The 27,314-nt window shown below is 57.5% G+C and overlaps 2 protein-coding genes across 2 annotated transcripts in view; one reads left to right on the top strand and one right to left on the bottom strand.

Moving 5' to 3' along the window:
• The window catches only part of CORO7 (coronin 7), a 58,132-nt gene that overhangs the window by 16,765 nt on the left and 14,053 nt on the right, over positions 1-27,314 (top strand). Inside the window, exons 7-9 of the mRNA XM_053671696.1 lie at positions 4,820-4,870; positions 10,394-10,480; positions 10,974-11,056. Coding sequence (XP_053527671.1) covers positions 4,820-4,870; positions 10,394-10,480; positions 10,974-11,056 — 221 coding nt within the window. The remainder of the gene's footprint in view (positions 1-4,819; positions 4,871-10,393; positions 10,481-10,973; positions 11,057-27,314) is intronic.
• VASN (vasorin) lies at positions 14,689-27,074 on the bottom strand. The gene is made up of 2 exons (XM_037154613.2): positions 26,941-27,074; positions 14,689-18,904 (listed from the first exon to the last, which is right to left on the bottom strand). The coding sequence occupies exon 2, from the start codon at positions 18,892-18,894 to the stop codon at positions 16,885-16,887; it is 2,010 nt and encodes a 669-aa protein (XP_037010508.2). The 5' UTR covers positions 18,895-18,904; positions 26,941-27,074; the 3' UTR covers positions 14,689-16,884.

The raw sequence follows: 27,314 nt of genomic DNA, 5'->3' as shown, positions 1-27,314 counted from the left end.
AATGTTGGAATGCTTGAAGTTGTCCCAGAGGCTGCTTATACTATCCTTGTTTTTTTGGGATTTTTTTTCTCTTGGTCCTGATTGGTTATTTTTACCTCCTTACATTCCAAATCACTGATTTGATTCTTGGCTTCATCCACTCTACTGTTGTTTCCCAGTGAATTTTTCTTTAATAAAGGTACTCTTTGCTTCTGACTGGATCTTTTTTATGCTGTTGAGGTCCTCACTAAGTTCCTTGAGCATTCTTATAACCAGTGTTTTGAGCTCTGCATCTGATAGATTGCTTATCTCCATTTTTTGGTTATTTTTCTGGAGTTTTGATCTGTTCTTTCATTTGGGCCATGTTCCTCTGTTTCCTCATTTTGGCAGCCTCCCTGTGTTTGTTCCTGTGTGTTACATAGAGCTGCTATGACTCCCTGTCTTGGTGGCATGGCCTAAGGTAGTAGGTGTGTCCTGTAGGGTCTCCTGTCACCCAAGGTAGGTACTCAAGGTACACATTTTGTGTGGTTTGAGTATACCCTTCTCTTGTAGTTGAGCCTTAATTTCTGTTGTCAGGTTGACGGGAGGGATTTACCCAGGCCAGTCAGCTGCAAGGACTGGTCGTGACCACTGACCACCCACCTCCGCTCTCTGTGGATGTTCAGCTGTGCAGGGGCAGGCTAGTGGTGCTCTTCCAAGGTCTGCAGTTGTCCACTGGGTGTGCTGGCCCTGGGGCTTCTCAAGTGGTGCAGCCCAAGGTCAGCCCCCACCTGTGTTTTGCCTGGGGCCACCCTGCCTATAGCAGTCTGAGATGGCTGCTACTTGGAAATTCCCAGGTGAAGTCAAGGTGTGAATCTCGGCTGGTTGCTGCTGGTGCCGGGCCAGGGGCTCCTTATAAGAGGTATGGGGCTTGAGGCTCACTGTGGCCGGCTTTGCTCGTTTGGGAGGATTTAGGAAGTTGTGAAGCATGAGCGAACACCAGCCAATATGTGGACAAGCAGCTTGGGTGGGCCCCTTAAGTTGGGTGGGACTGGGTCTCTGGGGATCTCCAGGGTGGGGCAAACAATGTTAGCCAGGCTGATGGAGCCTCGGATACGGTACCAGCCTGTGGGCTCTGTGGCTATGTCGGGGGAGGGTTCAGAAAAGGGACAATGACCTCTACCTGCCTTTCTGTCTGGGAGAAGGCTGTCCCCTAGCTTTTGCCTTGATACCGGACACTTCATTTTCTCCCTGTAGCCACTGGTGCCTTTCAAACTGTACCCTAGTGCTGGAGCTCAGAGGGAGTGAGTCTCATTAAGTCCATGTGTGGGTTTCTAAGAGGAACTGCTTGGGACTCCAGAAGTTTCTTCCACTGACTCAAACTCTGCTGGTTTTTGCAACTGGAAGTTATAGGGTCTTACATTCCTGGCACTGGAACCTTGGGCTGGGGGGCCTTGTGTGGGGCTGGGACTCCTCGCTCTTGAGATATCCCTTCCAAATTTTTATCCACCACACATGGATGTGGGACCAGCCCATTCTGTGTCTCTGCCCCTTCTACCATCTGGATGGATGTGGTTTCTTTAATTCCGTAGTTGTCAGACTTCCATTCAGCTTGATTTCTGATGGTTCTGAGTGATGCCTGTTCTATATTTTAGTTGTAATTTTCATGTGGTTGTGCGAGGAGGGGAGCCATGTCTGCTTATGTTGCCATCTTGACCCAAGTTTTTGATTTTAATCAAATTCAACTTACTGATATTTCTTTCACAGAACATACTTTTGGTGTTGTAGTAAATAGTGATTGCCAAATGCAGCATCATCTAGATTTCTTCCTGTGTTATCATCTAGAGTTTTTATAGATTTGCCTTTGACATTTGGTTCTGTGATCCATTTTAAGTTAATTTTTTTAAAGATTTTATTTATTTATCTTTAGAGGAGAAGGGAAGGAGAGAGGGAGAGAAACATCAATGTATGGTTGCCTTTTGTGCGTCCCCTGCTGGGAACTGGCCTGCAGGGAACTGGCCTGCAACCCTGTATGTGCCCTGACTGGGAATCGAACCGTGATTGTCTGGTTTGCAGGCCCGTGCTCAGTCCACTGAGCTACACCAGCCAGGGCTCATTTTAAGTTAATTTTTGTGAAAGGTATAAAGCATATGTCTAGATTTGTTTTGTTTCCATGTGTATGTCCAGTTCTAGTACTGTTCGTTGAAATGTCTTTCTTTTCTTCATGGTATTGCCTTTGTTCCTTTGTCAAAAATCAGGTGACGGCACCAGGAGGTCTATTTGCATATTCTTATGCCAATACCACACTGTCTTTTTTCTTAAAGATTTTATTTATTTGTTTTTAGAGAAAGGAGAAGAGAGGGAGAAAGAGAGGGGAGAGAAGCATTGATGTGTGAGAGGTACATCGACTGGTTGCCTCTCACATGTCCCGAAGTGGGGGCCTGGCCTGAGACCCAGGCATGTGCCCTGACCAGGAATTAAACCGGTGACCTTTCAGTTCTCAGGCCAGCACTCAGTCCATTGAGCCACTCAGCCAGGGCCCACATTGTCTTGATGACTGTTGTTTTAGGGTAAATTCTGGTAGCATTAGTTCCCTAACTTTGCTCTTCTCTGATGTTGAGTTGACTACTAGGAATCTTCTGCCTGTCAACATTAACTTTAGAAAGAGTTTGTCAATATTCACAAAATACCTTGCTGGATTTTTTCACTGGGCATGCACTGAATCTAGTTGATGTTGGGAAATACTGGCCACTCAGAGGTGTTGAGTCTTCCTGCCTGTAAGCACGGACTGTCTCTCTCCATTTATTTAGCTCTTTGACTTCTTTCATGAGAGTCTTGTAGTATTCCTCATACAGGTCCTGTTCATATTCTATTAGACTGATAGCTAAGTAGTTAAAAACATTTGGTGCTATTGTAAACGATACTGTTTTTAATTTCAAATTTTAGTTGTTCATTGTGGGTTTATTGTTTTTCCAATTATGAAAATGTGAATCCATGCTGATTGAGACAAAGCGGAGCCATTCGAGGGTGTGAAAAGGAAAAGCTAGTTGACCCCAACTCCCCCAGCCCCGGTACCAAGCTTGAACACGTGGCTTGTGCTGCTCGGTACCTTTCTCCTTGCTCAGCAAATTTGGAAAACCTGCAAAAACATGGTTAGACAAATGGGGATTTTTGTTTGTTTTTTACCACAGTAGGATCGTACCATGCCATGTTGTCCTGCATTTTTCTTTTAGCACTCAAAGAATTTATTATGGCCAAGGGGGGCTTAAGGGGACTAGATGGTAATGGAAAAAATATGATAAAGATTATAGGAAGGAAGGGAGAAAAAAGAAAGAATTTATCATGGCTGAGCCTGTAACTAGGAGAAGCCGATTCTGTCCTCCCTCTCTCCCAGGTCTTTATGCACATTTGTTTGTGTACACACACACACAGATTGTTGCACAGATATAAAGTGCTTATAAAGATATAAGCATTTTATGTTTTTCTTCTTTGTCTCTTCCCATTGCCACCTCAGGAACTGTGTGCTGAGTGATAGCTAAGATGTGTAAACTCATCATCCTTGTTAGACACTGGGTTTTTTCAAAGATTTTAAATATTTTTAACGATTTTATTTATTTATTTTAAGAGAGAGAAAGAGAGGGAGAGAAACATCAATGTGTGGTTGCCTCTTGAACTCCCCACACTGGGGACCTGGCCTGCAGCTCAAGCATGTGCCCCCACCAGAAATTTAACGGGCAACCCTTTGCTTCACGGTCTGGCACTCAATCCCCTGAGCCACACCAGCCAGGACTATTTAATTTGAGAGAGAGGGGAAGGGAGGGAGAAGGAGAGGGAAAGAAACATTGATGTGAGAGAGATACATTGATTGGCTGCCTCTCACATACCCCCAGCTGGGGACCTGGCCCACAACCCAGGCGTGTGCTTTGACTGGGAATGGAACCAGCAACCTTTTGGTTTGCAGGCTGGCACTCAATCCACTGAGCCACATCATCCAGGGCACATTACCAGGTTTTTTAAGTGTAGAGATGATGTCCCATGAGCCCCTCCGGGCTGGGCCAAGCACATGGTTGAACACACATGTAGCAGCTGGTAGCTTCGAGTTTGGTTTTTGGGCTTCAGTTTCACCACTGAGAAGGGGTCATGTGATAGTACTGCCTCAACAAGGGGGCTGGAAAGATGAGAAGAGACAAAGAGGGAGAGGGAGGGGGAGGGGAAGGAAGAAAACAGGGCAGGGGAGCTGGCGATGCCCAGCTGGGCAGAAATGGGGACACCATGCACGGTGACCTTAGGCAGGAGAGGGCAACCTGACAAAGCCGAGGGAACAGGGCCTCAGTCTCCCTCCTTCCAGTGAGCCTGAGACCCCCTTTCCAGGCAAAGGCTTGGAAATTAGCCCCAGGAAGCTACAGTGAGGCTCACCGCCCACACTGGCACTGATCTGAGACTCAGGCTCACACTGGCACTGATCTGAGACTCAGGCTCAGCGATCCCACCGGCCGTGGGAAGTGCAAAACCACTTCTGCCCAGCCTGGTCCACCTGTCGGGACTGGCTGGGGCAGAAAGTTGCAACGGGCTGTGAGGGGGGTTATGTGGGCACATGTATGTTTGATACATAGTAGCTACTTAGGAAATGTGGACTCCTGTCAGTAAGTTCTCTACCGTGGGTGACTAGGGCAAGAAAAGCAGCCTTTCCCCTGAGGTGAGAAGGAGGAACCCGTCTGGGGAGGGGTCTCCTGGTGCTGGATGCCAGCCTCGCATACTGGGGGGCGGAACCGTCGGAGCCTGGGGTCGGGGAGACAGGCTGGGCCCCAGACACGCAGCCCACTCTAACTTCACTCTTGCCACGTCCTCTCTACTTCTCTAGGACAAGCAGCTGAGGATCTTTGACCCCAGAACAAAGCCTGAGGCCTCGCAGGTGAGTTGTGTGGGCAGCCAGGCTTGGGTGAGGCCCCAGTGGCTCTAACAGGTGCAGACAAGGGTGGGCTCAGCCTCCTGGCAGACAGAGTCTGCCACACCCCGTGCCTCTGGCCGAGGCCCAGTGGCTCCGTGGAGGTCCCCTTAGAGGTGGGCTGCAGCTCTTCCTGGGAAGCATGTTCTGGGTCCTGGGAGGGCCCCACTTTGATCATAGGATAGGGCGCAGCCAGGCTGCCCACAGGCCTTCAGTGGAGGCGTCCCGTGGCTTTAGGAAGTTAATTGGAGATTCCAACTTCTTCTCCTTTGAGACCCCCGTTCCCACCCACCCTTCCCGGCATGGTCAGCAGAGGCTAGCCACAGAGGAACCAAAAGACACAGTCCCACCTTTTGCACCCCTCCTGTCTCACCGCTGGCAGGCCCTTAGTCTGTGCCCAGGGTCTGTGGGCTGTGCTGGGGGCCCGCCAGACCTGCGGGACAGAGGCACTGAGCGGGTTTGGTTTTGCCTGTGGTTGTGCACGGGGTGCGTGTGGCCCTGTGAGTTCTAAGTAGGGAGGCTGGGCCCTGGGTTCATGCTCTAGGCATTGAGCCACTTTGGAGTCATTTATCATTTGACAGCAACTCGGTTCCAGGCGTGGAATGTTCTGTGGTGAAGGAGGCACACACGGGGCACTTGCTGGGGGCTTCTCTTGCTGGAGCAGTTCAGTGCTTCCCTGAGGAAATGGCTTGGAGCTGAGGCCCGAGGGCTGCCAAGGGGCCGCACACAGACCTCCAGAGGTGGGGCGAGCTCGTTCCAGGAGTGGGGGCCACTGAGGAGAGCCAGGGCCCCTGTGGAGGGCCTGTCACCTGTGCTATGGGAAGCCACTGGAGAGTTTTAAGCAGAAATGAGCAGATATACATATTTTTGAAAGATTTTTCTAGAAGCTGAGGAGCCTTTTTCCCTGAGGAAGGTGAAGTTTAGGCCCCTGCTGCCAACTCAGGGGAGGAGCTGCCCAGCAAAATTCCATCACAGATGCCTCGTCTCCATTTCTAGAATTTTTTCCCCACCTGGAGTCAAGGGCCATCCACCAGTTTAAACCCAACCAGCAGTAACTGGAGCCCTGTCACCCCACCCCACTTCCAAACCCCACATACATGTGCCCACACAACCCCCCTCACAGCCCGTTGCAACTTTCTGCCCCAGCCCGTCCCGACAGGTGGACCAGGCTGGGCAGAAGTGGTTTCGCACTTCCCACGGCTGGTGGGATCGCTGAGCCTGAGTCCCGGATCAGTGCCAGTGTGAGCAGTGAGCCTCACTGTAGCTTCCTGGGGCTAATTTCCAAGCCTTTGCCTGGAAAGGGGGTCTCAGGTCACTGGAAGGAGGGAGACTGAGGCCCTGTTCCCTCGGCTTTGTCAGGTTGCCCTCTCCTGCCTAAGGTCTTGGGTCACCGTGCATGGTGTCCCCATTTCTGCCCAGCTGGGCATTGCCAGCTCCCCTGCCCTGTTTTCTTCCTTTCCCTTCCCCTCCCTCTCCCTCTTTGTCTCTTCCTCATCATTCTCCAGCAAGGAGGGGATGGTAATGGTGCTGAAGTAAAGATGCAGTGGCTGTCATCCAGGGGGCTCCAAGTTTCTAGAAGAGGGAGGGAGAAGATCTGGTTTTGATGGGAGCCCCCTTAAAGGGGCTTCTGGGTGAGGAGACCTGGGAAGAGCGTGGGTGGCTCCCACCCCTTCCTTGCTGCTAAGACAGTGCCTGTGCTGATGTGGGGGCAGTGGGCCTGGAATGCTGCCTGTGAGTGGCCCTGCCCCCCACTTCCGCCCTGGGCATCTGGCCCACACCTGGCTTCTATTAGGAAAACCGCTGCTGGCGGCCAGGGTTGGCGTGAGCCGAGGGGCCAGCTCTAGGGGTAGGCCTTCTGGGAGCACCTTCTCCTGAGATCCTCCTTCCCTCCTTGAGGGGAGCGTTGTTCAGGGAAGAGGGGCTGACGAAGGAAGTGTCGCCTTCTGTCCAGCCTCTGCCCCCGCCCCCCCCCAGTGGCTGTCCCCACAGCCTGGAGGCTGGGTGGGGAGGCCTCCCTCTGCCACCTTTTTTGGACCCTGTCTCTGGTGACCTGAGCTTGGAGCAGGGGATGCTGGAGCAGCTCCCTCCCATTCACACCCCCTACTTTGTTTTTACATTGCATTTCTATCCCTTATGTCCCAAGCCCTGGGCACACATCACCTCTTCCTACCCTCATGACTGGCCTGTGAAATCTGCCCTTTGATCATTTCTGCCCCAGGGTCACACAGCTGAGTAGCAGAGGCAGCCTTGGTCTGGGAGCCACTGGGCCCCTCTGCTGCCCCTTCCAGTGCCAGGCCCCAGGTGGGGGTGTCTGAGGCCCTGAAACCATGGGTGTGCCAGGGAAGTGTCAGCCTGAAGCTGAGGGGGTGTCCAGGGAGTAGTGAGGTTTTAGTACCCTGTTGGGCAGGAGGGGGCCTGGGACAAGCCCTCCGACCTCTGGTGTGGGCAGATGGATCTCCCTTCTGACCACCCCCTTGCGTTGGACAGACCTGGGGGTGAGAGTGGGCATTTGGAGCCCTGAGCCTGGCAGAGGAGGAGCAGGGGTGAATGGGTTGGGTATCTTACCACTGGAGAAGGTCTCCTCATCTGAATAAGGAGCTCAGGCCAGCTCCTCTAGCTGCCCCGCCCCACACAGGAAGTGTTGCTATGACAACAGAGGGGTATTTGGGTTGCACTGCAGCTGGAATGCTATATGCCTGCTCCTGGTGCCCTGTGTTGCCCAGGTACTGCCTGGTCTCAGCCCCTGTTGTTCTCTTATGGAGTCAGATGTTAGGGAGACATAAGGGGTACTGGAGGGCTTCTCCTCAAGGAGGATGCCCTGTCTGTTGGGACAAAGGCCCCTGGAACAGGGAAACCCCCAAGGCCTGGCCTCTGGGCTTGGGATTACCACTAGCGGCTTCCTTTGACAGGGCTGGTTTTGGTTAGCAGGATGCTTAGGTCTCAGCTGCAGCTTCCCTGCTGCCTCAGAATAAGAATCAGGGAGAGAGGGCACCTCCTTCCTGAGTCCCACTGAGATCAGCAAAGAAGAACTTGCCATTTTTTAAAATGAAAGTCACTCCGTTGATCTGGCGATAGAGGAGAGGGGAGGGGGTTAGTGGCCATCCCTTCCCCATCAGAGGGGCTTCCTCTGAGCCCTGGGAAGACTGAGCTGGGTATGTACACAGTGGGCACACTGGGCTCAGCCTAAGCTCTTGCCTGTCTTTACCTCCTGGTTTGGAGACCAGAAGGGGCAAGTAGAAAGCTGTGGGGCAAGCAGGACTCACCAGTCCACAGCACCCACCCTGCCCCAGTGCCTGGGCCCAGGGGCCTGTTTCTGCAGCATGAGCTCGTTCAGGGATGTTTGCTGGAAACCCGAGGTGTCCAAGGCGCAGCTGGACCCTGGGCTCTTTCTGGCCTGGGCTCTGCTGCCTTCTTGCTGTGGCTCTGTCTCCTCACCTGTCCTTACCTCAGGTTCCTCTTGCACAGATGAAGAGCAGTAACCATGGGCTCAGCCCACAGGAGTCAGGAAGCTCCAATAGCCAACTGTCTTACTGGGTGACTGAGGGCAGATGGCTTCCTCTCCGGGCCTCTGGTAGGAGTTACAGGCAGAGGCGTGTTCCAGCCCCAACCTGTACCTCTGAATTAAAAATCCACTCCACAGGCCCTGCAGGCTGGCTGTTCCCTCTTCTCCCTCTGTGCTGGGCCCTTTGCTCTCCCAGGCACCCCCACATTCCTGGCCTGGCTCACACCTGCTGATCCTTCACGTCTTAAGTGAAATGTTACCTTATATCTACTTCTCTCAATTACATGCTCATTATATTCTGTTACCATGCTTTAAAAGCATGAACATTAGACCCTGAACACATTTCACCACCATTAACACTCTTTGAAACTGCCCTGCAGAGTCGGTCCCACTGCGGATGAGGAAACAGGCACCGAGACGCCGAGTGTCTCGTAGGGAGACAAGGTCTTTGGTGGCAGAGCAGGGTGTCGCCCAGGCAGTCTGACTCCAGAGCTCGCGCCCTTGACCTCCACCTCACCCCTCTGTGACATTCGCAATAACACGTGGGGGCGTGGTTGTTTCTGTTTGGTTCACTTCTGCCTCCTGACTTGTATAATCTATGAGTGTGGAGACCTTTTCTGTTCACTGTGTCCCCAGCACCTAGCAGAGTGTAAGCTCAAATGCGTGTATTGAGAACACAAATGAGCGAGCAGCCCTGCTCCACCCAGTGTGTGACCCTGCGTCTGAGATCTGTTTGGCCCCACCGTCAGCTCCCGGCACGATGCCTGGCCCCAGGGAGGCCTCGGATGTCTGTTGAATGAATGAACGCTACTCAGATGCCTTGTGAGCCATCTGGTTTGCTGCTTGCACAGGGGTATTAGCACACTGTTGAGAGCCCATGTGATGCTTCTGACCTATTCTGGGGTGCTGGAGGTGGGGCTGACCCTCACCCTGACCTCGCATCCCCTCTTGAGTGGAGAGAGGGTTTTTGGTTCCTGGTTCTCAGGCTCCGGCCCTGACTTCCTGTGCCGGCTGTGGCTGGGTGGGAAGTAAGCAGTGAGAAAAGCCCCCTGAACGACACTGAGCTGTTTCCGGATGGTCTCCCACGCTGGGGTCTGACTCTGTGGGCTGGGGAGGGGGCGCTGGGCCAGCTCTTCACGGCCGCCTCCCTCCCTCCCTCATTCATTCCCAAGGAGATCGTGGGAAGCTTGGAGGAAGCTGGCCACAGTTTAGGGTGAGCTATTTTTGGTAACAGGGTCTTTTGTCTCAAGCTCTAGAGGCCAGGGTGACTGGGAGGGAGCTGTTTGCATTTCCTCTGGCCTCCTGGACTCCCCCCTGCCTGGGCCCAGGGGACAGGGTAGCCTGTGGTATGAACTTGCCTCTCCTCCCTGGGTCCCAGGAAGCCTTCCAGCTGGCAGTTCCAGTACCATGGGAGGGGCCAAAAGGGGCATGCTCCGCCCTCTCCAAGGCTGTTCCCGGGACCTTGGCACCAGGCCCCCCCCCCCCCCCCCCCCCCGTCCCTCTGGCAGCGTCAGGAGGCAGCAGTAATTCTAGTAATCCCTTGATTTGCACAGCTCTTTGCAGCAGACCCATTTCTCTCACATATAGTCTCAGTTGATCCTTTCAACAGCCCTGGAAAGTAGGCAGCTGGGGCAACATGAGCCCCATGCACAAGTGAGAAAAATGAAATTCTGTGAGGGCGCACAGATCCCCAGAGCCTGGGGATGGTGACCAGCAGCTGAATGCTGCCTCCAGGACACCTGCAGGGTGAGGACCTGCTACCACCCTCAGTTGCTGTAGCAGGGGGGCCTGGTAGTGAACGAGACGGCCTGACAGTTCCCTGACAAGGAGGGAGACTGAGCCCAAGCCGGGTGGTTAGGGCAGCCTGTGGGTGCAGCACTGCCGTCAGCCGAGGTTCGTCCTGTAGCCACAGGAGGCCTCCCCGTCCCCAGCCAGCCCCCCGGCGAGAGGCCCTGAGGTGGCTCAGCTATGTCTTCTGCCTCCTGCAGAGTACACAGGCCCACGAGAACAGCAAGGATGGCCGGCTGGCATGGACAGGCACCCAGGAGCACCTTGTGTCCACTGGATTCAACCAGGTAGGGCCTGTCGAAGGTGAGCAGGGCCCCATACCAAAAGAGTAGGGATGAGGCCCTCTGGGAGGCGGGGGCCGGAGGCTAGCTGCAGGCCTGTCCATATACGGCCCTGAGCGCTGCCCTGAGTGCAGCCGGGTCTCAGAGCCCCAGGGGACCAGCTGCCGCTGAAAACTGGCAGATTCCATTGGAAATAGCTAAGCCTGACCCTGGGAACTGTAGCACAACAACCCCATCTCACCCAGGGATCAGAGTCCATGGAAGGAAACACCCCTTGTCCCTTGTCACCTAAAGGTTCTCGGAGGGGCAGGACATGGAAGCCCAGCATCTCCTCCCTTCCTGGCATGCTTCCCCACCACACTGCTTTCCGAGCTCTGTTCTGGGGCAGGTGCCCCCGTGCCAGGCTGTGTCTGTGGGCACTAGGTTCCTGGGGAGCCCCGGGGGCCGACAGACAGGCCCTCTGGACCCCTCTGAGCCCCTTTCTGCCCCCTCCCCACAGATGCGTGAACGTGAAGTGAAGCTGTGGGACACTCGGCATTTCTCCAGCGCCCTCACCTCCCTCACCCTCGACACCTCACCTGGGTAGGAGAAACCAGCATGTGGGGATGGGCTAGGGGTGGGATGGGACGAGGGCCCAGAATGGCCTCAATTCCAGCCCTGCGAATGGGCACCACTGCCAAGGGCCCCTGGTGCGCCGTGGCAGGGCCATCTGCAGAACGCAGGCACCCTTTCTTGCCAGAAGGGCTTTACCTGGCTCAGGTGCTGTCAGAGGGGTGGGCCATCGCAGGAGCAGTCAGGGGTGCCTGAGCTGGGCAGACCTGGCCCTGCTTGTGGAGCCCCCGGAGCTGTAGAGAGTGTGACGCCGCCCAGAACAGGTGGACTAGCCCGGCTGACCCATCCCAGGTGGCCACTTGGTCACGATGTATTTTCACATTTGGGGAGGCGACTGTGACCCGGCAGACTCATGGCCAGTTTGAGAATGCACTTCATTTTGCTGTGGGCGTTTTGGTGGGGCTCAGGATTGAGGAGACCCGAGGCTATGATAGCAAGGTGGGCTCAGGGAGGGCGTGGGGTGACATGGGGACAGATGGGCTGGCAGTTTTGGAGGCACAAGTAGCAGACAGGCAGGCCTTGAACTCATGGGCTCTAGGAGGCCTCCTCAGCCCTGGCCACATGTCCATCCCTCCTTGTCCTTGGTGGGGGGGGGTCCCCTTTCCGTCCTACGTGGAAGTGTGTAGGAGGATTTGTGCCAGTGTCTATGAGGCTCTGGGCTGAGCCGGCTCTCTGCAGAGATGGCCCAACATCACTGCTGCACAGGAACCAGGAGACACATAGTGAGCGCTGAGAAGTGACTCGTCATTTCAGTCCAAATGGACCCGATGTCCCAGCTGAGGGAAAGAGTCTTGGGAGGGTGGGGGACTGGCATAGCTGGGACAGGAGGAGGTGGGGACAAAGCCTTAGCCCTGCTCAGGTATGACTCTCGGGGGGCTTGTTGGGACTCTCACCACCACCAGGCGAGGGCCTGCAAAGGTCAGAGCAAGGAGAGGGCCTTGGTTCTTGGATGTCATTTCAGCCACTTCCTCATCTGTTTCACAACTGGGAAAACTGAGTCACAGATTGTGCTATGAACTCTCCCAAGTCCCAGGAGCAGCAAAGACCTGGGGGTGGGGAAAGCTAAGTGCCTAAGAACTGGCAGGGTGTCCCCTGGCTGGGGGCCCAGAGAAGATGTAGTGGTCTGGGTGGCAGTGGCCCTCCACTCCCATTCTCTCGCACGGCTCAGGCAGAGGCTGGGGAGCTGGTGAGGTTCATTTTGCAAATAAGGAAGGTGAGGCTGAGGGAGCTCCAGTGCCTTCCTACTATGGAGTGTGAGGCTTCTGCCCACTCTGGGCCCTAGGAATTCAAGGTAGGAACCCCCTGCACTGGAGGAGTTGGAGCTCTCTGGCCTTCTGGCTCCACACCCTTCCTAGGCACAGATGCTGTGCTGGTATATTTATGCCTCCCCAGGCCAGACAGCCCCTTCCCTACAGGGCCCCCAGCAGAGAGAAGGAGCTGGTCAATCGGGAGAAAGGACCGGCACTAACCATCAAATGCTCCCCTCCTACTACTTCCTGCCTTTCAGACTCCGCCCCTGGCCTGCGATGGATTCCTCACCCACCCAGCCCCAGCATGACTCCTGGAGGAGTTAACTGATGCCCAGACCCCACAGTGCCACTGGCCAAGGCTGACCCTGTAATTATAGCAGTTAAGAATAGCCTTGTAGGGCCAGTGAGGCCTGGAATTTCTCAAATCACTCCCAGATGGGCCAGCCAGGCCAGGGTCCTCCCCGCTCTATCCTCCAGTCCTGGCCCCTGTCTCCACGCTGGGCCCACACTCTTGGTAGAGGAGTGAGGACTCTCCAGTCCTCCTCCAGAAAGGTGGTGGACGACAGGGATGTCTGCCAGCCACCAGGTTGGCCTCAGAAGTGTCAGGTCCCCTGCCACCAGGCTCTCTGGAAACCGGAGCCCTGCCATAGCCCCCTGGGGCGTGGGAGCTGCTGAATGAACTAGACTAAAGATGAAAAGTGTACTGATGGGCACAGCCGTAGGCCTCCATGGCACCCCCTCAATTTCTTCTCTGTTTACATATTTTCCATCTTAATTTAGGCAGAACAGCGTGTGTTTACAAGAGCTGGAGGAGACCAGGGGTCAAGCACACAGCCCTCCCCTTCTCCCAGGGAGAACTTAGGGCCCCACCCTCCCAGGGACCGCTGTTCCGGCCCCACCTAAGCCTTCCTCTGTGTCATCCCTGTCATTTGTGGAATGCACCTCACTAAGAGGAGACGTGTCATGATGGGAAGAGCAGGACATCGAGGTCCTGTCTGCAAAGCCAGACTCAGGTGGCAGTTCCACAGATCCCTGTCTCACACTTCCTGGGTGCCAGGCTCCCTGCTCAGTGGAGGGTGGAGGCAACAGGGGCTCTGGCAGGGCCTGGCGCTGAAGGAGCAGCTTGTGCCCTACCCAGGAGACATGGGAATGCCACCTGTCTCAGTTTCGGTGCTTCCAGGGTAGGTGACTGGTCAGCTGCCTGAGCCGCAGGCAGGTAGGGATGTTTTCCCCCCTGTTACTGAAGAGGCAGTGAAGCCAGATAAGTTGGTCCTCCCTTGAGATCACGGCAGCAGCAAGCCTGTACGTGGTGGAGGCTGGGACTGGGCTTGCTTGTTGACACTGAGGTGTCCACTTCTGGCCAGACCCCCAACCTATGGCCCAGCCGTTGGCCAGAGACATGGAGTCTGTTGGCTAGGAAACCTCCAAACTTGTAGAGAATTTTTATGAGTTTATTTGAGCCAAACTGGCAACTGCTGGGAAGAAACATCTCAACAGATTGAGAAAATGCTCTGGAGAATGGCAATTTTACAGCTTATTTTATATGTTACAATCAAAGGAGAAGTAAGGGGTTACGTGGAATTAATTGGTGGTAAACTAGGGAGGCTGGAGAAAGCAAAGCGGGAAATCTCTTGAGATCGGATAAAGAGCAAACTGGAGAGGCACACTTGTTTTGCATCAGTGGGTACAGGGTGGTTAACGTTTACAGCACACAGAGATGGTATTCAGGGAACAAGATGACAGTGAGGTTCCGTGGTCTCTGCTCTAGGGCCGTGGGGGTGCCCTGAGGGATCTGGAAGAGGAGATTACTGTGACATCCCGAAGGTATGTCATCGAAGATGCAAAAAGACAGGATGTGACTAACTGTCATGCTTGGCTTTTGGCTAGGAATTTTTACGTTGAGACTATCCTATGTGGTTACTTTTGGCCTCTGAGTTTGCAAGGCCCACCACGTAGGCCTCCTCCGAGTTTGTCAGGTTTAGTATGTAGCACCCTTTTTGTCCACAGGTCCCACACCTAGCATGTTCCTTAGAGATTGGGTGTCCTCTCCTCGCCTGACTAGCTTTTGCAGACAGTGGCCCCACCCCTCTCCTGGAGACCCAAGCACCCCCCCCAGCTCGAAATGTGCCCCCGGGCCAGGGAGTAGGTGTTGGGACCCCGTCCCCGCCTGCTGTGAGCAAGCTTCTGTCTCCTCTCTCCCAGCCTGTCTCCCTGTAGAGAGGTTGTTGGGTATGGAATGGGAATGTGTGTGAGCCCTTGTGGCACAGGGCCTGGGGTGGCAAGGACCCAAAGATGGGGGGCTGGCATTCCTCCACATCCATCCCTGGTCCTGGCCTGGGGCCACAGGAGCCCCCTGGGTAGGGGCTCACCTTGGCTTAGCTCCCCTACTCAGCCGCTGGCCCTCCCTTCATCCCCCAGCTCCTGATCTAGTGGGACACCCCAGACGCCTTTTCGGGGAGGGCTCACACCAGCCTCCTTTCTTTAGGTTCCACCCACTCTCTGCTGGCCCATGAGGCCAGGTTTGGCTTTGCAGGGAAAACATTTATTCAGCAGCCACCGTGTTCAGCAGCGGCCCATGAGCCCACAATGGCCCCTTTGACTGGGCTGCCGAGGTTGGGAGGGGGGTGCTGGTTCAGTGTGGCCGCTCCAGTAATGAGACCCAGGCCCGCAAGAAATCCACCTGGGCCACTGCTGCTGGCTCAGGAACATGGGGCCCCACCCAGGCACACTGCTACCACCTTCTGCCCCCACAACCCTCTGGTCGCCTCCTCCCTTCTCATGCCAGAACCCTCGGCAGCCACTAATTGAATCCAGAGCCTTGTGTGGCAGGGCTTGACTTGGCCCTGACATCAACACCCCTAAGCTGTAGGGCCTGTTCCTCAGGCCTGACCAAGCTGCCTCCTTTTTGCCAGGGTGAGGCAAGGGGCCGGGGGCCGAGACCCACAGAGGGGCACAGGCATGGGGCTTCAGGCACTCCAGCATCTGCAGGGCCTCCTTGCAGCCCCAGGGCCCACCTCCCCTTCCATATAAAAGGTACTGGGTAAAGGTACCCTGTATCCATCACCGTTCCCAAGCCCTCAGCACCTTCCCTGGCCCCCTACCCTTGCCTGTGGTCTTCCTGGAAAACACTCTTACTTCTGCAGTTTTCAGAAAATCAAACACATCTGTACTGCAGAGAGTAAAGGCGCATCACAGGGCTACCAGGTCCCCACAGGCCAGACTCAGATCTCTGCTCCTGTTCCTGGGCCATCTGCCTCCAATCTCTAACAGCCTCTCCACTCACCAGAGGGCTCTGGCCATTCAGGATCTGTGCTGCCCTTAACTAAGGCTCCTTCTCTGTAGCTGGAACAGAAAGCCCATGCAGAGGGGCAGTGAGACTGCAGGGCAGGTGGGCCGTGCAGGCCACTTAGTCCTCCGTCATCCACGAGGGCCTGGCGGGACACAGCTCGAGGCACCCCCTCCACAGAGGAAGGCAGGCGTGGGCTGCCTGGCAGACCCGTTCCGGAGAGTGGACCCTTGGGGACCCTCTTGGCACGTATCTGCCATGAGCCCCTTACAGGACCACTGCAGTTCTCGAGCCTGGGTAGGCGAAGACTGTCCAAACTGTCCTCCCATGAGGTTGGAAGCTCGCCAGCTTCTGTCCTGTTCCTGCCTTGGGAGGCAGGGCTGCCCACGCAGGGGCTGGGTGGACACAGCCCCAGGGCGGGCCTTGTGGGAATGCCGCCCTTCTCACCGTGGCCCTCAGCAGTAGCCGCCCAAGCCCAGGGTATGTTGTCCAGGTCGCGGTGCCCGCTGGAGAGAGTGGGGTTCTGGACCCTCAGTTCCCCACAGAGAGGGTGGTCCCTTTACACCCGCCCTGAAGCCCCTCCCTCCCAGGGCCCTGGAGCCCTGCCAGAAAAACATTCGTTTTATTTTATCTTTTATTTTTCTTATAAAAGGCCTTCATATCATCATTTTTCTTACAAAAACCAAAGTCTTTGTCTCTGAGTTTGAAAAAACATTTTCCCAGAATAAATGGGAAAGGATCTCTTATAAATATATTTTAAAAAACAAAAGCAAAGCTTGTTCCTAAAGCGTCTTTCTTTCCAGTTTCTTTTGTTGCTTCACTCCCTGGGGTCAGGGCTGGGATGCACACCCATCCTTACCCCTGCTCTCCCTCTGTCTCTTTCTGGGGGCTTCCTTCATCGACCCCCAGAGTCTCCTCGAGCTGGGAGCCTGGCGGCCCTAGGCCTGTGTTACCAGCACACGGTGGAGCCTGCCTGCCCTGTCCCGCCCCAGAGGTTGCACACTGCAGAGGAAAGGGCATATGCCATCCTCAGAGGCACTTGGGCTCTGGGGGTCCTTAGAGGTCTTCACCTGGGTCCCAGCATCTTAGATGAAGAGACCGAGGTCCAGAGAGGGGCAGGGACTTGGCTATAGTCACACAGCCCCTGCCCTGATGTGTCATCCTCATCATATGGATCTGAGAACTTCTTGGTCCGGCAGCAAGAGGGTGCTGGCCAGTCTCAGCAGGGCTGAGGACTCAGCCCAGTGGTCCATCCTTCCCGCTTAGATGTAGGGCTTAGTGGGAAGGGGCCCTTGGAGCCCAGGCCCTGGGTAGCCCATGAGTGGTACCTCACACTCAGGCCCACCAGGTGGGGCCTCCCCAACACCCTCACTTGCCTTGGGGCCCGGCTCTAAGGGGGCCTTAACCCCCTCCAGCTCCAGGGGCCCAGGCCCCACCTGCCCTTTGCCCTGAGCTGCAGCTGCTGTGGCCCGCCCCCGCCGCACGAAGTAGGCTGCCCCTACAACAGCTAGTACGGCCAGGAGCACGGCAGCCAGGGCAGGCGCGATGAGAAGCGGCAGGTTGCCCTCTCGGGCCTGTGTGACAGGGGCATGGTTGGAGCGGACAGGTAGGGCTGTGCGGGCTTCTCCACAGGCCTCCTCACCCTCAGGCACCCACCCAGCATCCAGGGGCCTGACACAGATGGAGTAGGTGGCATTGGGCCGAAGCTGAGTGACCGTGTACTCAGCAAGTGAGGCAGGCAGCCGCAGTGTCACTGGCCGTTTGTCAGGGCCTGACAGGTTGCGGTAGGTGAGGCGGAGGCTCTTGAGCTGCACGGTGCTGCCCTGTAGGTAGCGCTGCAGCCCTACCTTCAGAGAAGTGGGGCTTACTGTCTCGATTCTGAGGGGCAGGGGCCCAGGAGGCCTCGGAGTGGCCGGGGCGGGGGCGGGCCACAGACCCTGCCTCGCCGGGCTCTCGCAGTACAGACCAGTGAAGCCTTCAGGGCACAGGCAGGCTAGGTGGCCCCGAGCCCCGAGATAGCAGGTGCCCCTGTTGAGGCAGATGGACGCCGGGCAGTCCTGGGTCTGGGGATCAGGCCCCATGGTGGGCGGGGTGGCAGGTGGCAGGCTTGGGGACTTGGCAGCAGGCTCCGTGGGGTTTTGCCAGGTTGGGGCCGGGCTGGAAGATGTGGGTGTGGGTTCCCATGCCAAGGACCTTGTGGTGGGCACTGTAGCTGTAGTGGTGGTGGCTGGGCAGCCGAAGTCGGCGTAGTCAAGGTCCAGGAGCATCTGGCCAGCGTTCTTGGGTGGGAAGTGACAGCGTGTCTCCTCCGGGCTGGCCAGTGCCACACGGTTCTCCCGCACCCAAGGGCTGAACCAGCTCAGGGAACACACACAGTTGAAAGGGTTGCGGGCAGCTGCCAGGAGCCGCAGACGGGGGAAGAGGCCTGAGAGCTCGTGCGGCAAGGCCTGCAGGCTCAAATTGCTCAGGTCCAGCTCCTGTAGGGCTGCCAGGCCAGCCAGGTCCTCGGGCCGCAGCTGGGCGATGCGGGTGTTACCAGCCAGCCGCAGGCGCGTCAGCCCCTGGAGGCCCCGGACTGCGGGGGGCACTTGCTCCAGCTGGTTGTCCGACACATCCAGGTCATGCAGGTTGCGCAGGCGGCCGAAGAGCCCCTCGTCCAGTTGCTGCAGACCCAGGCCAGCCAGCCGCAGCGCCTCCACATTGGCGGTGTCCAGAGCGCCAGGCTCCAGGGCGAGGAGGCTGTTATAGCTGAGGTCCAACAGCAGCAGGCTCGGGAGGTGCAGCGGGGGCAGTGCCCGAAGCTCATTGTCTTGAAGTTTGAGCTCCAGGAGGCGGTCCAGTGCATCAAAGGCACCGGGCTGGATGTGGTAGATGCGGTTCTTGCCCAGGTACAGGCGCTCCAGGCGCCGCAGGCCACGGAAGGTCTCGTTGGTGATCTCACGCAGCCTGTTAGAGGTGAGGTCCAGATTGCTGAGGTTGGCGAGTGGCTGGAACACCCCACTGGGCAGGCTGGTGATCTGATTCTGTGACAAGTCCAGGAGCTGCAGGCTCGGCAGGCTGGCAAAGGTGCCAGTGTCCAGCGTGGTGATGCCGTTGTCAAAGACATATAAGCCCACCGTGTCAGGTGGCACATCTCGGGGCACCGTGGTCCCATGGCGGGCAGTGCAGAAGACCGTGTGTGGCTGGTTGCACTGGCAGCCAGATGGGCAGCCCTGCACCCCAGGCCCTGGGGCTAGCAGCAGCAATAGGAACAGGGGGACCCTGGAGTGCATCTTTTGGTCCCTGGGAGCAAAGAGGAAAGATAGGAGACCGTGAGTCAGGAGCCCAGGAGATGGTCATGCCAGGAAGGATGGAGACGGGAATTCCAAGCCCCCTTTACCACTCCCTGCCCCCAAATGCAATGGTACAAGGTAGTTATGAGTCAGGTCTCCAGTGCCTGGGCCCAGTTCCTGTCCTGGCTCCATCACTCCCTTGCTGTGTGACTTGAAACAGTCATATGACCTTGTCATGCTATCAGTTGATATTTCCTGTACTGTTCACCAGGGCTCAGTGGGTTAATGCACGCAGAACAGGGTCTGGCCCCCCAAACATTCACTGGCCACGAAGGGCACCTTTACCTTACCCCAGCCTTCCCACCTCTCTGGCTCAGAGAGAACATGTGGTTAGAAGCATCAGGCTCTGTGCCCTTGCCCCAGCCCTCCACCCCCAAATCTCTGTTGAGGTGGAAGGCAAGCAGGGAGAACTGTGGCTTGCGGATTAGCAGCCCCTCCTCACAGCTTCTGGGAGAGACTGGTGGGCAGTCAGCCCAGCGCGTAAGCAGAGAAGCCGGCTGCCCCAGGCCGCCAGCCCTGCCGCCACGCTCTACATCCTCCAAGTGAGGAGAGACCGCAGCAGGGAGACTTCACATGGAAACTATGGGATCAGTGTTTTTCCACTTGTGCAGTCAGACCTGCCCAGGACAGGAGCCGTAGGCTGGCCAGGATGTGGCCAGTGGCAAAGTTCCTAGGGAAGGGAGCAGGGGGGCTGGAGCAATTGGCAGGTGTCCCCCCGGGAGGGGGTGTGTAGGGAGGGAACCATGGTCCTCATAGCCCAAGCAGGCACAGCACTAGAACTAAGGTAAGGGGGTCCAAGCCCCCTTCGGCTGACCTAGGGCTCGAGCTGGAGACGTCGGCTACATGGTGTCCCCAGAGGCAGTGCCGGGCCTGGAGACACTGCCCAGGTTCCTCCGTCTACGTTTCGTGGGTTCTGCGGTGGGCCGGGCACTGCAGCAGAGCCCCAGCCCTGCCCAGGTGCCGGCACCGCTGAGCACTCGCAGCCGCCTCTTACAGCCCCCCAGAAGCCATTCCAGGTGTAAGCTGTTCTCATCACTCCCAGAAGACAGAAAAAGGGGGTTCCTGGAGGTGCAGTGCTGTGCTGCCGCTGCACTGCCGTGAAATCTGACCCAGAGCCTGGATCCTTAAGCAGGTCCAGGTGTGGCTGGGCCTGCTGCCTGATGTGGGGCCCCGTCCTACCAGGGTGGGGGTGGCTCCCCCAGCCGCTCCAGGTGCCAGCTTGTAGGTTGGCCTGCTCAAGACAGGATGGGGCCACAGCATGGGCCTCCTTCAGTCAGGCTTCTAGGGGAAACCCAGGGACACCCCCAGCAGCAGTCGCCATGCTCAAGGCCCTTACAGCCCCAGGGAGGCTGTCACCCCTCCCTTCCAGGCCCCTCTGCTCACACAAGAGCCTTTTGTGCTGGGACTCGGCCTCCCCTTCCCCTGCGCTGGCAAGCTCTCAGGCCAAGGCAGGTAACATGTCTCTCCTCACACAGTGCCTTCGGTACCCCCGCCATCTATTGGGTTGTCCCCCCCCCCCAGGAAAGTGGGCTCCTGGAATATGAGGTGGGACAGGGGCAGGTGGTCCCAGGATGGACTAGACAAGTCACTGGTGAGGCCACTGTGGTCTTAGGCCAGTTCTAGGTAAAGGCTTGTCACCCACTTTGGGCTCACCTATGCCCTGCCCCTTTGCAGGGTCCCCACTGCCGGGGAAGGGGGAGCATTGGCTTCTGCCCCTCACTGGTTAACACTGATGACCACCTTTCAGAGGCCAGCCAGGGAGGCCTTCCCTGACCCCTAACCAGTGTCCCCTCCCCTGCTCTCTGGGCTCCTGGCTGTCTCATTCACCCCTGCCCCTACCAGCGCCACCTCAAGGGGCTCCATGCACCCCACCCAGCCTCCTCCCCTGCGAGGACTTGTTCCACCCTTACTGACTCAGAAGTCAGCGGATTTGGCCTGGCCGCCAGATGTGGGCTGTGAGCGTCCCCCACTCCCTCATCCACGCGGGGGGTGAGCCACCTCCCCCTGAATCAGCTCTCCTGGTAGAACAGTCTGGGGTCAGGAAGGGAGCAGCCAGGCTTAGGGCGGGAGGGGACCCTACACGTGGCCAGCCTGACCACCCCTATGACGTTGGCTTCCCCTAGGACTTGTATAAGATCATGATTAAGAGCTCGTGCTCCAGTCAGGCAACCCTGGGCCAGGGGTTTCAGAGCTGTAAGGTGTGGACAATGGTTTCTTCTCTCAGCGCCTAGGTTTTCTTCAACTGTCCCCCCGGGCATTCAGAGTAGACACCTCCCAAGACTGGGACTGCTGGGGGGCACTCTCTGTTCTTCACTGAGGAGGGGAGCAGCTTGGGCTCTGGCCTCTGCTCCCTTTAATCAGCAAAGTCATCACTGGAGAGGGAGGCAGCAACTGCTACGGGTCAGTCTGGACCCAGAGTAGCAACCCCGCCGAGGGGCTGGGAGCAGAGGCTGCATCAGGAAAAGAGTGACTGGCATCCTGGGCTGGGGAGGCGCCGATAGCCAGCAGCTAATCTGTTTTGCACTCCCGAGGAGGCAGGGGTGAGCGCCTTGCCTGAGCCTGGATCCACTACCCAGGAAAGAGTTGGCACCAGGGCTTTGGAAAACAAGTGGGGGCTGAGAGCTCCTCCACGGCGTGCCTGGCACCAAGAGCAGATCAGACATCAGACAGCCCCCAGATGGGACCCAGAGGGCCAAGACTGACTGGAGGGGCAGGCGACAGCCATCTGGTGGTAGGAGACTGAGCCTGAATTTGGACCCAAGTTCTGCCCCTAAATAGCTTCCCAAGTCCCTTCCTACCTGTGGGCCTCAGCAGCCCTGCCTCACCTTCCGGAGTTGTTCTGAGTACCCAGTGTTCTGTTTTGTTTTCAAGGGGGAAGTTCTCCTAACAAGTTCTGGAAGCGATTTTGCGTGTCTGGGTACACACTGGGGTGTGTGTGTGTGTGTGTGTGTGTGCACATGTGCACACACATTGGGGATGGGGATGTCTCAAGGTAGTGGTGGGGGGTGGGCCACAGTTGCCCTTGCCCAGCCAGTTACAATTTCAGCAGCTCTGAAGGACCAGGGGCCTGGGCTTTGATATCTGATCCACTGACCCAAGGCAGGGAGGTGGGACCTTTCTCTCTGCAAAGGGTGTGGGGAGAGTTCTGGAGGCAGTGCTGACATTTGGGGGGGGTAGTGGAAAGAGGGCAACAGGGTCCAGGGCATCTGTTCACCACCTGGATTCGACACAGCCTCGCCTTGGCCTGGCCCTGCTGTGGTTTGGTGGAAAGCGGTGGCAGGCAGAGAGGCCTGGGCTCTGCTGCTGGCCTTGCCAAACTCCAAGAAAGAGTTGCTGGGATTGTGCTTTAGGGTCATCTGACTGCCTGTGTTTGCAGTCTGGCTTTGTGGCAGCCTGGCCATGGGCCTTCATCTTAGTTCCCATCTGTGAAGTCAGGGGACTAGTAATAGTGCCTGGTTTTCGGGGCCAGTAGTTTGTACTTGGAGCACATTCTGAGTGGTCCGTCAACACTGGCTACTTGAGGGAGGGTGTTATCCTTAAAACCCGAGCACTGCCTTCCCCACACTCAGGGGAGGGCGCCGTGGTGTGCGAGGGGCTTTGCATCCCTTTAAGCAAAGATAGGAGGCACCCTGGGCTGAGGGTAAAGCTTCCACGCAGAGACGGCCCCCAGCCTGCACCGTTGCGTATGGGCGTAGGAGAGCGGCCTGATGGGGGTGCCTTTAGTTTTGGAGGGGGCAGCCCCCATCGGCATATGGCCTCAGGGTGGGGAGAGAGCACAGGGAGGGCTATGAGTAAGGACATCCATCATCTCGGCTCTCAGGGGGACCCAGAGTGCCACCACCCACTCCCAAGTGTGGGACACACACGAGGCACCCACTCACACAAAAGCCCAGGGTCAAGCAGGGGCCAGCAAGTGGGTGGAACTTGGGCATTTGGGTGACTGATCACATCTGAGGCTGGAGTATCTCACTGTTCCGGAGGAAGCACAAGCCAGCATACCCCTCTCTTCTGCCCAATGCTGCAGAGTGTGTGCAGGGGTCTGGTACCACAGGCCTGACCCTGGGACCCTGGGCCTCTGGGCCTCTAGGCCTCTGGCTCCCAGTGTTGGCCCGCCCGGGCTGAGCACTGCCGGCCAGGCCTGGCAGCAGCCCAGCCCAGGAGGCTGCCAACCCTTCAGACAGGCGGGACCATGCCGGCAGCCAGGACAGCTGGCTCCAGTTTCGCTGACGTGTCTGAGGAGGCTCAGGGCCCAGGTTGGGTCCGCCTGTCTCCCCATCCCTGGGACAAAGCAGCCCCCTGCCCAGCAGGGCAGAGAGTTTGGTGTCTCCCTCCTGGGCCCTCATGGAAGGGGCCCAGACGGCAAAGCCTCGAGTTCCTCAGAGATGGCCTCTCTCCAGGAGGGGGCTAGAGCCCTGCCCATCTCAGTGTCTCCCCCTCACTCCATCCACCACTCCACCTGGCTCTGCTCATTCTACAGATAAGACCCTGAAACTCAGTGTGTGGCCCCATCCAGTTCCCTTCCCTTTCTGGGCTTCCATCTCCCACCTGGAACCCCAGGGGCTTCTCAACCCCAGCTACATATCGGGATCACCCTGGCAGTGTTGGGAAGTCCCTGAGGCCTGGCAGAGCTGTGTTTTGGAGAAGCTCCTTGGGTGAGTCTCCCCTCCAGCTAGGTCTCAGACCCTGGGACAGGAGGCTGCAAAGGGGACAGTGTGGACATCAGCTTATTTCTCCCAGTAAGGGGAATATCCCTGAGCAGCGTAGGAGACGAGCAGGACTCTGCCAGGCCCCAGGTGGGGACCTTCTGTGGCAACTGTGGGTGACTTGGGAGCCACCAGACCTGTCAGCCAGGGCAGGAAGATCAGTGACTAAGGCCAGTGCATGGCTCAAGTGGGCCCCTGGGGCAGTGGGATGTGCCATCTCAGTTGGGAGAGGTGCCACTTTGTTGGGAGAGGACGCTGGCTTCCCCGGGAGCTATGTGGTAGCTGCGGCCCAAATAGAAATGGGCTGGGCCAGATGCCACTGTCGGCACGTGCAGGTGTGATGCCACCAGGGCTGGGCTCAGACACAGCCTCCTCACCACCCTGTTTCCACCCAGGGCCACGCACCCATCAAGTAAGGTCCTAACCCTGCAATTAACCCTGAATTTGCCAGGGGAAGGCCTTAGTCACCAGGGGAGGCCACCAGCCCCGAGTCAGCTGGGCCCAGGCTGTCTGGGGCCTCCACAGGGCCTAAGAAGGAAGTGGCCCCAGAGGAGGTCTCACCCTTCTCATGCTCATCATGCCCAGGGATCTAGGGGACCCTGTGGCAGAAGTGGCCCTTCCTGGGATCTGTGAGCCGATCAGTGGGCAGGTGGGATTGACACGGGGGACCACCACCCTGCCCCTGCCCTACCCTTCTCACTTTTCACTGCTGCCTAGCCAGGCCCCAGTGACCGCCCCAGCCCCAGCCCCTTCTCAATGCTAGCCAGCTCTCTCCTCCCTCCTTAATTAAATCTCTCAGGCAGCCTCAGAGGAATGTCAGAGCCTTATTGCATTTCCCTGGAGGAGACTGGCGGGGGGGCCTTCCCCAACCTTGGAGAAGAACTTGCTCCTTTCCTGCCCCCACCCCGTAAACCGGAGGTGGTCTAGAGGAGCCTGCTCCAGCCTCCTCATACCCAGGAAAGTGGAATGAGGAAAAGCGGGGGAGGCCTATAGGCCTGGCCAGCCGGGCGGCCCAGCCAGCTAAAGGAAAGCAACCCGGCTGGCTCTGGAATGTGGAAACCGATAAAAGGAAGAAGGCTGAGCCCGCGCCCGCCCGTGGTGCATGCAGACTCCCGCAGCACCCCTACCCGCCCCCAAACATAGCCCTGTTGCAGTCACGCGCACACAGACACACGCCCACGCCAGAAATACGCCCAGTGGGCTGTCTTCTCACTCATACCCTCCCCCTTCTCCAAGAACTCTCACAAATTCCACAGCAGTGAGGGGAGCTGGGTTTCTTGGCAGTGCAGACAGAGCCCTGGGCTTTCCAGCCCAGGGAGGAGACGCTAAGGAGAGCTGAGGGGGGCGCTGGAAGGGGTCTCACCCATTTAGGTGGCATCGCTGCCCCTCCCATGAGCTCAGGGCCTGCCGAGAGATGCTTCTGCGAGCAGAGGCTCACCCAGCCTTCTCTCTGGCCACCAGAGGATCCTGACCGGCTGGCCTGCTAGGTGGAAGTGCCTTCTGGGCACAGCTGGACTCCACTTGCCTGTCCCCAGGAGCCGCCTACGCCAGGGGTGGGGTCCACTTATAAGCCCCCATAGGACTCAAGTGTCTTTACCTGGGACTTGTCCCAGCTCTCCCAGGGCTGTTCGTGGGGGAGTGGGAGCCAGAAACTGTGAACCCATCTCCTGCCCGGGGCATCTCCCTGGCCCCAGTGCTGCCTGACAGAAGGGCCTTCCTGGTGGAAGCAGAGTCTGGAAAATGTCGGAGGGTCTTCTCGTGTTGACCCCCCCCCCCATTTCCAGTCTAGAGAGTAGTGCCATTTCAGCAAATACCCTGGAGCACCAGCCCCTGCCGATCCCATCTGACTCTGGACCCACAGGTTCCAGCGTAGCTGTTTGAATGTGCAGCCGCACGAGGCCGGGGAGGTGGGGACAGGTCATGCCAGGCCCCCAGCCTGGCATGAGCATTGTGGTCGTTCCCTGGGCTCAAGAGAGGCCAGATAATGGTCTGGAGAGAATCCAGCTGGGCTGCTCATTACCAGAGCCCTCTTCCTGCCTCTGACACTCTGTTTACAGAAGCTCTGGGGCCTGATTCCCCAGGGAGAAGACAGCAAACTCAGGGGACTGCTCTCCCATCCCCCCCACCCCTGCTTGCCTTAGTGCTGTTGGGCCTTGCCAACAGTTGGGTCCTAAATGGACTTCACTGCCTACTGGACCAGCCTGAATGGACCCTACTCAGTGGGTACCGGCCCAGCCATCCCTTCATGCCCTGGGAGAGGACCTCTGAGATTCAGTCCTGTCCCCCAGCTCCAGTAGCTCTTGGCCTGGGGAGGGGGCACTGGACCCGGGTGTTTGTCTCCAAAGCCTCCCCTGCCCTTGGTGCAAAAGGTAAGCAGGGGGACAGTGGGACTGTTGTCTCTTCTCCACATCCTTCCCACTTTGCAGACTCCATTCCTAGACCCCAGGGGGTGAAGTGGTCAGTGACCCTGGTGTGGTAATGGTTAAGGAATAGTTGGCACCAATCTGCTGATCTGCCAGTGACCACAGGGGGACCTTGGCAGCCCTCAGGCCCCAGCACTGCCAGCCCTGGGACACAAAGGGCTAGGCTGGCTTAAGGCTGTTGGGTTCATAACCCAAGCAAAGCCCCTTCTGGCAGAAACAGAGATGAAGTGCACTAATACTTGGGCCACTGTCTAAAGTGTGGCAGTAGAGACCAGGGATGGGAGGGGTGGGGGTGGGGAGTGGAATGGTTCATTAGTACCTTCCAGCCACCTGATTACACCTCCCCAGGGCCTGCATGCCTGTGCACCCCCTACCCCAGCTCCGTCCTGAATGACAAGGGTCCTTAGGACCCCAAGGAGCCAATCTGCACAGGGACACGGGAGCCTCCAGAACCAGACTGCTCCCACTTGAGGAGGTAAAAGTGACCCAAGACTATGATGGCGTGGCCATTCCTTCAAAGGGGTTTAATTCATAAAACTGGTCATGCCAGAGAGCCTGGCTGTGGGAGGAGGAAGCGGGTGGGGGGGGGGGTGTTTATTTTGTCTGCTCCGTGGGCCCGCCTGCCAGTGAGCCATGTACACATACCAGCGCACGCACCGGGCCACGGGACTGTCCGCGTCCGGGTCGACCCAGGTGATGGTGCGGGGCTGAGGACACATGCCCACTCTGAGTGCGTGTATGTGTGTGCGTGTGCGGAGGAGGGGGGTGGTGGGCTCTCCTCGCATGATCGGCGCATGTGCATGACCCTTCTCAGTGGTGCTCCTCAATTCCAGTCCTCAGCCCCCCAGCCCAGCACTCACCGGACAGGGGCGGCGGGAGCGGGCGGGGTGGGCCGCAGCGTCAGTCCTTCCCCCGCTGGCCAGACCAAAGGGCTCCTGGTTCCCGAGCTAGCCGCGTCCGCGTCCCCCACCGCGGGCTGCGGAGTCAGCCCGCTGGAGGCGGGTCGTTCCTTTAAGGCAGGGGGAGGGGCTGTGGCCGCCAGCAGGGCGGGGTCGCTCCCTATTGGTCAGGGCGGAGCAGGGCCGAGGGACTGCCGCCTCACCTCTCGGCTGTTGGGTCATTTGGCTGGACATCCCGGTCCTCACCCCACACCTCCCAGGTGGATCTACCACTTGTTTGCCTTATGACTCTGAGCAGGTCCCTGATTTTCGTGTAGAAAGCAAAAATTTGAGTA

This window comes from Artibeus jamaicensis, unplaced genomic scaffold, assembly GCF_021234435.1.
Source record: "Artibeus jamaicensis isolate MK-2021 breed Jamaican fruit bat unplaced genomic scaffold, CSHL_Jam_final contig_700, whole genome shotgun sequence".
NCBI lineage: Eukaryota > Metazoa > Chordata > Mammalia > Chiroptera > Phyllostomidae > Artibeus > Artibeus jamaicensis.
This window is presented reverse-complemented; position numbering and strand designations above follow the sequence as displayed.